At 34.1% G+C, this 9,284-nt stretch overlaps 2 protein-coding genes and 1 long non-coding RNA gene across 4 annotated transcripts; 2 read left to right on the top strand and 1 right to left on the bottom strand.

The window, feature by feature from the left end:
- The first annotated feature begins 1,517 nt into the window (after nucleotides 1–1,517).
- On the top strand, nucleotides 1,518–4,049 carry LOC107913931 (transcription termination factor MTERF5, chloroplastic). 2 transcript variants are annotated; one of them, XM_041103032.1, is made up of 4 exons: nucleotides 1,527–1,830; nucleotides 2,022–2,245; nucleotides 2,342–2,737; nucleotides 2,840–4,049. In XM_041103032.1, the coding sequence occupies exons 1-4, from the start codon at nucleotides 1,688–1,690 to the stop codon at nucleotides 3,433–3,435; spliced, it is 1,359 nt and encodes a 452-aa protein (XP_040958966.1). In that variant the 5' UTR covers nucleotides 1,527–1,687; the 3' UTR covers nucleotides 3,436–4,049. The 2 variants fall into 2 exon arrangements, with proteins under 2 accessions (XP_016698088.1, XP_040958966.1); XM_016842599.2 differs by having other exon boundaries at nucleotides 1,518–1,830; nucleotides 2,342–4,049.
- A 1,344-nt stretch (nucleotides 4,050–5,393) lies between these two features.
- On the top strand, nucleotides 5,394–6,085 carry LOC121222368 (uncharacterized). Its single transcript, XR_005919605.1, has 2 exons — nucleotides 5,394–5,751; nucleotides 5,869–6,085. It is a non-coding gene; the product is annotated as an uncharacterized lncRNA (long non-coding RNA).
- A 1,458-nt stretch (nucleotides 6,086–7,543) lies between these two features.
- Nucleotides 7,544–8,987, bottom strand: LOC107914207 (F-box/kelch-repeat protein At1g80440). Its single transcript, XM_016843033.2, has one exon. The coding sequence runs from the start codon at nucleotides 8,801–8,803 to the stop codon at nucleotides 7,742–7,744; it is 1,062 nt and encodes a 353-aa protein (XP_016698522.1). The 5' UTR covers nucleotides 8,804–8,987; the 3' UTR covers nucleotides 7,544–7,741.
- Between the last annotated feature and the right edge of the window lie 297 nt (nucleotides 8,988–9,284).

Below are 9,284 nucleotides of genomic sequence, written 5' to 3' on the forward strand. Positions count from 1 at the left end.
AGGTATTTACATTGCTTAAAAATTGGTAAAAATAATTTCAAACTTAAAAAAATGTTTTTTTAGGACCATTAAAAGTTGGTATCTTTTTTTACTTTTAAAAGTTAAAAAAATTTTAAACCCTTTAAAAATTAAAAAATAACATTTTAAACTCCTTTTTAACTTTGACCCCAAACGACTGCATCTCTAAATGACTCTTAGGGTGAGTTTGGATGGGCGGTGCGTTTACCTGCGGTTAGTGTAAAAACAGCGGTGGCGGTGAGATTAGATACTGTAGCGATACTGTAGCGTGAGACAAAAAATAAGCTAAACGCACCACACCGCACTCAATCGCTCATCCAAACCCACCCTTAGAACCGGGCCTAAGGTAGGATAGCGTCAGTGGTGAAGAAATATTTTATTTTGGTTTAGAGGAAAAGGTGAAATGAATGGAGAGAAAAAAAACATCTAAAACCTTCGCTTGTTTGACCTTTTTCACTTACCTGGCATTGATATAGATTACACTTAAACCCGCGGATGGATTAGGTGGATGTAAATTTTGAGGTACATTTTTTAAGTTTGGATTCCGCTCAATTTAAAAAATGAATTTTAAAATCTGTTCAAGTTTGATTTAGATTAAAAATATTAAATTTAAGCTTAATTCGACCCGACTCACTTGTATTATTTTTTTAAGATTATTTTTAAATTTGTATTATTTTTTTAAGATTATTTTTACATAAAAATAAATTTTTAAAAAATATAATATATTAAATACACTAAAAATATTAAAATAAATGTTTCTTAACAAGTTGAAAATACATTAAAAAATTTTGATATTTAAATAACATTAATATAGTTGTGACTTAGCAAGCAAATGCTTCTAAAATAATAATGAAATTAACAATAAAACAATAGTTATACAATATACAAATGATAACAACAAAATAGTAGTAATATAATAGCAAAATGACAACAAAATAATAGCGAAATAACAACAAAACAACTTATTTGGGTCGGATTAAGGATTAAGCCTAGACTAAAAAATCCTATCTAACACTTGACACATTTAGAAAATGGGCCCAATTTTTTTTATCTAAGCCTATTTTTTCAGGCATATATTTTTACCCAAAACTTCTCATTTTTCAGGTAAATTTTCGGACCTGGACAAATGGCCGGACTCATGTCTAATTACACTTCACAATTTAATGGTAATTCATGTGATTTAGTGATCAAAATGTAGCAAACTAATAACATTAGTGACCGTTTCATAATAAATTAAAATTTAATGATCAAAACATAATTTAAACCATACATAAATGGTTATTTTTGTAGTTTATCAAAAAAAATTAAGGGAAGAAGAGCTTTTAATTGTAGGTAATATGAATTGAGAAGGATTATACATCAACCATGTTAACAGACTAACGACTTAAATAAAAACTTTCAAATAATTTAGTGATTATTTTATAATTTTTTTAAAATTAAATGACCAAAACATAAACTTACTAATAGTTTAATGAGCTTGACTATAGTTTACCCATTACAACCTACCAAATACCCAAACTCGCTTGCGTACCAAAATCCCAAAACCCACCAGCCATCATCACTTTCTTCCCCATTTTCAATTCACGATAATTCTTTTCCCTTCAACCAAATTTCCCATCAACAATTGCTCTTAAAATTGTTTCATTCCAACATTTTTATTTTATGTAAAATGATAAAATCTTTATCCTTCAATTCTCATCTACTTGTTATGCTTGGAAATTTTGGATTCCAGAACTCACGGAGAGCAACCAGCCATGGCTTCCTTTTCTGCCTTAAAGACCAAACAATAACAAAGATGAAGAAAGATGCAAGGTACTTGCTTGAAAATCTAAGCAGATTCGGTTCCTTTCGGTGTTCCTGTAGATGGGCTCTTGTTTCTTTTCTTTGTATTTTGTTTAAGTGTTTGAGATTGAGATGATTGAGTCTCTCTTTTCTTAAAGATAAATGTTATAAAATTTTGTTCTGTTTTTTTTCTGACATGGTTTACTTGCTGCAATGTTCAGATTAAGAGTGGATTCAGAGTTAGATGGATCTTTGAGCTTAAGAGCGGTGCCTCCAACCTTGATAGCAGCAGAAAAAGAAGAAGCCAAGGCTGTTTTAACTTTGTTCTTCAAAAAGCAGGGTCTGAGCAACGCAGTTGCTGCAAGAATCATCAATAAATCAGAACTTTTCATTGATCACCTTGTCTCAAGACTTCATTCTGTTCATAAATCTCGGTATCTCGTAGGTTCGATTGCAATGTTTTTATCGTCTCTTTCACCGCATTAGTATTCACCATTATCAACTCTAACCACTTAAAACTGCAAAACTTCTAACATTTCAGGAAGAGAGCTCACAACACTTGAGATCAGGGATGCTCTTATTCCTTACCTTGAATCCCTCCTTGAAGAGCATGGAAGTATGTTGGCAGATGTGGTTGAAAGTTTCCCCCACCCACCAATTAAGGATAAACCTATAACACTGGTATCTCCTCCTGATTCAGCCCCTGATTCCAAGCAGGTAAAAGCCGTCTCTCGTGTTACTGAGACAAGCCCTGCAGGGATGCTCCGTCCTCAAGTTGTTTACCTCATGGAGCTTGGCATGGATCTTGAGAAGATTAAGTTAATCACACGCAGGTTCCCGGCCTTTGCTTACTACAGTCTGGAGGGGAAAATCAAACCTGTCGTCGAGTTCCTTCTTGAACTTGGTGTACCCAAGTCTGATATTCCCATCATTCTAGGTAAGAGGCCTCAACTGTGTGGAATTAGTCTCTCTGAAAATCTTATACCCACCATGACTTTCTTAGAAGATTTGGGTGTTGATAAGAAACAATGGGCAAAAGTTATATACAGGTTTCCTGCACTTCTCACTTACAGCAGGCAAAAGTTTAAGACTACTGTGGATTTCCTCTATGAAATGGGCCTTTCATCAGAAAATGTTGGTAAGGTTTTAACGCGGTGTCCGACCATAATAAGTTATAGTGTTGAGGACAAGCTACACCCTACAGCTAAGTATTTCAGGTCATTGGGTGCTGATGTTTCTCTTCTTCTATTACGTTGTCCACAGACTTTTGGTCTTAGCATCGAGGCAAATTTGAAGCCTGTAACACAATTTTTTATTGAGAGAGGATACACCTTGGAGGAAATTGGGACTATGATTTCAAGATATGGAGCGTTATATACTTTTAGCTTGGCAGACAACTTGATACCAAAATGGGATTTCTTTTTAACCATGGACTATTCAAAGTCAGAGCTTGTTAAATTCCCTCAATATTTTGGCTACAGTTTGGAGGAGAGAATTAAACCAAGAATTGCACTTGTAAAGAAGGCTGGTGTAAGATTACTGCTGAATCAGATTTTATCATTGTCAAGTCGGAACTTTGAGAATGCTTTAGAGAAGAAAATGCAGCAGCAGCTGCAGCTTACTGACCAAGTTTGACTGATCCATGCAGAGAGATGGCATTTTTTTTTTCTAAGAATGAGGTGTTTGCTGATATCTTAAAAGAGTGAACTTTTCAGATATCAATGGAGAAAGACAGGGTAAGAGGGAAGAAATGCTTTTATCGGGCTATCCAACTTCAGTCGTCTCAGTATACAGCTACAATTGCATAACATAGCATCCACATTGTTAGCCATGTTCATGTTTTCTGTGGATTTCGAGTCTCCCGGATGTATTACTTGGCTGACTTGTTTGAGTTTGGAGACAAAGGTTACAAGGCTCTCTTCTCCTCTCCATCTGATGGGGTTAATTCTAAAGGCTTCCTGCCTTCTGTCATTCCTCTCTTCTATATGTGGTGATATCTAATGCCCAGAAACATAGAACGCTTGATTATCCTTCTTTCAGGGTAGTTTAACATTTTTGTTGCTTGTGTCTTTCCTACTAATTCCACCATATACCAGGTTTATTTTTGACATTTGCATGTTCTATCTCTGTGTATTTTGCATTGTATTATCTTTGCACAAATGAGCCCAACTTTAGTTTAAAAAAAAAAATCTTGCATCATTGTAACATTCTGAATATTGATTATTGGTGAATATTATGTTGTTCCATCATTTTTCATTGTGTTGAACATGGAGGATGGAGCTCCTCGTTTTCGAACCCTGTCCCTAATCAGGTCCAATTGTTTGATTCAGAGACATTAATTAGCGCATAAACATGGCACTGGCAGCCATCAAGTAGGGAAAAAAAGGGGCAAAAAACAACGTTCTTCTTACCCTGCAAGGTACTAGAAAGGCTTCTCGAAATCGTAGTCGCTCATGGCAGATATTTGGTAATATTGCAAATTCTTCTTCCTGTGGAATGTTACCTGCTTTGCCTTCACTTCCAATAATATAAAACATAGTTGGCTCTAATAAGTTGAAATATAATAACTTTATAATTTACTAATGTTGAGCATTTAATATATTTTATTAAAATAATATTTAAATTTCTTGATTGAATAAATAAAACACAATTCAAGCAATTTTTAAAAATATATATATCAAAAATGTCGATGCGAGTTTTCAAAATGGCATGCGAAGTGTCAATGGTAGTGGTTAGTATATTTTGTAACTTGTCATATTTGAAGTTGACAATTTTTTAAACAAAATTTTCGAATAGTAAAATAATGTTGATATTGTGGAAGTATAAAAACTTATCTTTAAATATCAATCCATTTGAAACAACTGATCTTAAATATTGAATTAGATTAGGTCAAGCAATTGGACCGCTTGAATTATAGAGATTGGATCAAGACAGATTTGAAGACATATCTTTAATAGTTCAAATTATCTTGGTCTTTATTATTATATTGGTAGTTGCTTGTTTAGTTATTGTTAATAAGGGATTGAATTGTAATTGGTCTAATATATTAGTAAATCTCGAAACTCTTATATATTTGAGAGATTTGTATAAGTTTTATATTAAGTATTGAGTGTACTGTTCATTGAGGAACGTATTTTGTGAGTGCATTTGAGAGATTAAACAAATTTTGTTGCTTGATTTATTGCCTAAATTTTTAACGGACAACTTATAAGTGAGTGATTTAGATTTTTATGTACATGTAGACATCCATGAAATCCATAGTTCAATACGGATCGCCTTGCAAATCGGCCCTACTCCCATTATCCATATTGTAATGAATTGTGGTCACTTCCTAGATTAAATCACCAATTTGCATGTAGAATATCCCTTTTGTTTTATCCTACTTTATGAGTATATGAAAGAGCAATCCTAAAGGATTTTGTCTATGGTTGCATCGTAAGGATTAAATTATGCGGTAAACATCCATTATCAATAAGTCAAACGTTGAGGTTCAATTAATTTATCTTTTTAAAGACAGTAACTTTATCTTGTAATTTTAATTTAATATTAAAATTAAAATAATATAAAATCATCAATTACCAAATATGATTTTAATTAAATAAAAAAAGAAATATTCTAAGTAAATACCGTAATATGTGAGAGAAGGATTGTACCTAACCTAAAAAGGATTGTATCAAATCGTACTATGAAAAGAAAAAAAAACCAATGAAATGGTGTAATTGATGAGGTGTAAACATATTACAAGTGACACATTTATTTTTATATTTTTTTAAAGTGGGTTATAGTTTTCTTTGGTTAGTATGGATATCTCTCCCATTTATATAGGGAAATATAAAAGGTTGGCCCTGACGGAAACGTTGGGATTATTGTCTATCATTCATGGTTGCAAGTACAGAGTGGGGGGTGATGAGATGGGAGCACTAAACTTGGGTGAAGTGAAAGCTGCTTCAGGTAATGATGAACTTTAATTCTTAGAGGTGTTGCAGGGCTTTGCATCCCCCATATTTTCTTATCTCCTCTCTTGAAACCCTCCAGATGCATTACAAATTTAACACTTATGGATTGCAGGGACTCCTCTCCTCAACCATCATTACCTAGTTTAGGGAGACTTCACATAAGAGTTGTTGTTATGAGCAAAAAAGGGTGAAAATTAGCCAATGAAGGCATCAATTTAGTTTTACTTTCGTCTGTTTTGATTATTGATTCGATTATATGTTTTAATAATTCAAAATATGAATTATTTATATTTCTATTTATTATATAAAATAATAATAATAGACTACAATGACACTTTTATAATTTTTCTTGTCATTTCTATTTTTCTCACTTCATTTTCATGACTCGTAAAAAATCATAAATGTCAAATTATGCAGAGTAAGTAACCCAGCAACACGTTATTCCTGTTTGAGAAGCACTCAGCACGGCAAGCGATAATTCAAAATCTAAATGCCACGCAACTTGCTTCCATAAGTCTTTCTCATTATGAAAACATAATTAATTGTCTTGAATTATTTTGGCATAATTATTTTTTTGTCATCAAATTTTACAAAAAATAATAATTTTAGTTCTGATCTATTTATTTATTTATTTATTTTTCTCTTTTAACCTTTGAATCTATATTTTCTGTCAAATCATTGTTAAAATAGATGAAAAAATTAATATTTATTAATTTTACTGATGTGGCATACACATGGATTACCACGCAAATGACATGTCAATATTTCAATAATTTTTAAATTTTAAAAAATTGATTAAATATTAATGTATTATTTATATATATTCAACGTTAATAAAATTAAAAAAATACAATTTAAAGACTAAAAAAATAAATAAAAAGTTAAAATAATCTTTTTTATAAAGATGAGTGCCAAATAAATTATTACGAGCTTCCTAAATAAAAACCTTGTTACCTGTCCTCCTTACAACTGAACTAATTAGACTTTTTTTCTCCCATATTTTTTTCTTTTTAGAACGTTTCAAAATAAAATCATTTTCATACTTTTTTTATTATAAAAATTATAATTCATTATTATTTTAAAATTTAAAATTTTCATATTTAGAAAAGAGTTTTTTTTACGACTAGTACAATTCAAACCTAGGTCACACCTAAGTCGATAAATACCTTTGACCATCAGGTTATTAAATGGAATTCTATACAAGAAAAAAAGAGAGTTTAAATTATATTAAAATAATTTTAAAAAGTCATTTTTTAAGTATTCAATAAAATATATTTTTAAAAGAATTTTTAATTAATATGGTACACATTCTAACCCTAAATCAATTCTCTTTAATAATAACTAACAACGTCTTAATTTATGACAAAAATATTATGTTGTAAATCACCTCCCATTATCAAAAAATTTCTCTAGCCTTGATACATCTCAGAATACACCTCCCCACGAGATGCGTATTATATTGGCAAAACGGTGGCTCCAGATCATAGTTTTGGACCTGTTTTAAAGGGCAAAACGAGGTGACAAGAAATACCGGAGCGGATTACACGTTCTATGTACCAGGCTTTCACAGGGCAGTGGGCTTTCATATTGCTGCTTGATTGCCCCCATTTATGGGCACTGCAGCAATGCACTAGACAGTGACATTTCCAAGTTGGTGGTGCCGTATTTCCCAAAATTTTTGTTTACCTCTCTAATCTTATCTCATTTCATTTTCGCTTATTTCAATTCTGTTAACAGGGACGACTTCTTCTCGACGCCTTTTCACTTTTTCTCCAAAACAGTGCTGATGGGAAAATGACTTTCATATTCATCACCTTATCCTATTTACCCACACTTGACCCATCAAAACTCCCATTTACAATGAAATTGACACTTGGGAAAGGGGAAAGGACAAATTAAAAAAAGCTCTAGTGTTTCATATGTATGTACAATACGGTCAATGACCCCGTTGGAAAAACAAGCAACCCAACTATTTTACACTTCATTTACAACTCTAAATAGCAACCGGATTGAACATGACCCGAGTATTCATCTCCCACGTCCATTCCTGTCCACATGTAATTTCTCAAATTTAACACATAAGCGGTGTGGGGCTGACCGAAGCCTTGTGAACCAATCACCAACAGTTTGTCTTCCCATGCGGCTATATGAGCTGTATTGTATACTTCAGCTGGCAGCTCAGCTACTGCTTTCCATGTACCAGCTTCGAGTCTTGCCACATCACCCCCTCTACACATGTATAATGTTCCATCAGTTGCCACGCAAGTTCTGGGAGACATGCCCTGTCTTAAGAAGTTCTCTTCCACTGGGCTCCACTTCCATGTGGCAACCTCGAAATGCTCGGCGCTGCTTCCGAATCGGCCTTGCCTGTCTGTACAATATCCGCCGATGACATGGAACTTTCCCAGGTGGAAGATCCCCTTGCATTCGTCACGCTCTCTTTCCATGTCAGGCAATGTGACCCACTTGTTGGCTGCCACATCATACGCCATTGCTGATCTCAATGCGTTTTTCTCCTCGTCGTGTCCACCGGCGACATACACCATCCGATCCGAATCTGATGCGCATCCAAAGAAGATCCTCCTTACGCCCGGCATGTCAGCCCCACGCCGCCAAGTGGCCGATAAAAAATTGTAAACATAGACGTCGTTTCGGACATCAAAAGTGCCTGGATCCAACCCGCCCATCACCACAAGGTTTAACCCCACTCCAACAACTTGACAAAACATCGGCAACACATCGGAACTCCCAGGAACCGGTGGCAGCTCACACCAGTCACCGGTGTCAGGCTCGCAAAGCACGATCCGATAAACAGGCATGGCATGGCATTTCAGACCCGAATTTTGATTCGGGTTGACTCGGCTTTGGGTCATCAGCATGACATGTTTAGTACACCCAGCGGCTTTTCGTTGACGGAAAAACGGAGGCGAATGAATTTCGACCTTCCAGTCTTTACAAGTTGATGAAATATTGGAGAATTTGTTGTAAGGGACACGAACTAAACACTGAAGGGCTATATCATTGGGAAGACCAGGTATGAGTTCCATGATCTGACGAGTCAAATGTAAATTTTCTTTTTCTTAGGAAAAAAAAGGAGAAAGTGCTGGTTTTTTTCAAAGGAAATTGAGGATAGAGTAGCAAATTAGGATTGAAGTTTTGGGTGGGAGAATAGAGATTGAGAGGTTCTTATAGGGAAGTGGATGAGTGCAAGTTGAAGAAGAAGACAGGCACCGAATAGACAATGGGAGACCATTGTATCATTGGGCCGTTGGTCTGTTAATATGCTACGCTGTTTTCAAACTTATCTTTTATTAAATGTTAAAAGACTTTTGCTTTCACAAATGAAATCATGATTTCTTTGATCTAATCTAGAAAATGTCTTATATCACAGACAGTTGCTACTACTTTTTAAACGCATTTTCTCAGCTCAAAGTCAAGCCAATATTTCTTTTAACAAAGTGTAATATTATATATGGCTTCAATGGATTCTACTGCTGTTGGTATTGCTATATATGCTCTTTAAAAAAT

The sequence above is a fragment of the Gossypium hirsutum genome, chromosome D10 (assembly GCF_007990345.1).
Source record: "Gossypium hirsutum isolate 1008001.06 chromosome D10, Gossypium_hirsutum_v2.1, whole genome shotgun sequence".
In the NCBI taxonomy this organism is placed as follows: domain Eukaryota; kingdom Viridiplantae; phylum Streptophyta; class Magnoliopsida; order Malvales; family Malvaceae; genus Gossypium; species Gossypium hirsutum.

Bases quoted from the DNA above. Each gene is read 5' to 3' on its own strand.
- LOC107913931 (XM_016842599.2), top strand. From the start codon at position 1,688: ATGATAAAATCTTTATCCTTCAATTCTCATCTACTTGTTATGCTTGGA. The intron at 1,831-2,021 runs GTACTTGCTTGA...TGCAATGTTCAG, and splicing joins AAGATGAAGAAAGATGCAAG to ATTAAGAGTGGATTCAGAGT. The intron at 2,246-2,341 runs GTTCGATTGCAA...CTAACATTTCAG, and splicing joins TAAATCTCGGTATCTCGTAG to GAAGAGAGCTCACAACACTT.
- LOC107914207 (XM_016843033.2), bottom strand. From the start codon at position 8,803: ATGGAACTCATACCTGGTCTTCCCAATGATATAGCCCTTCAGTGTTTA.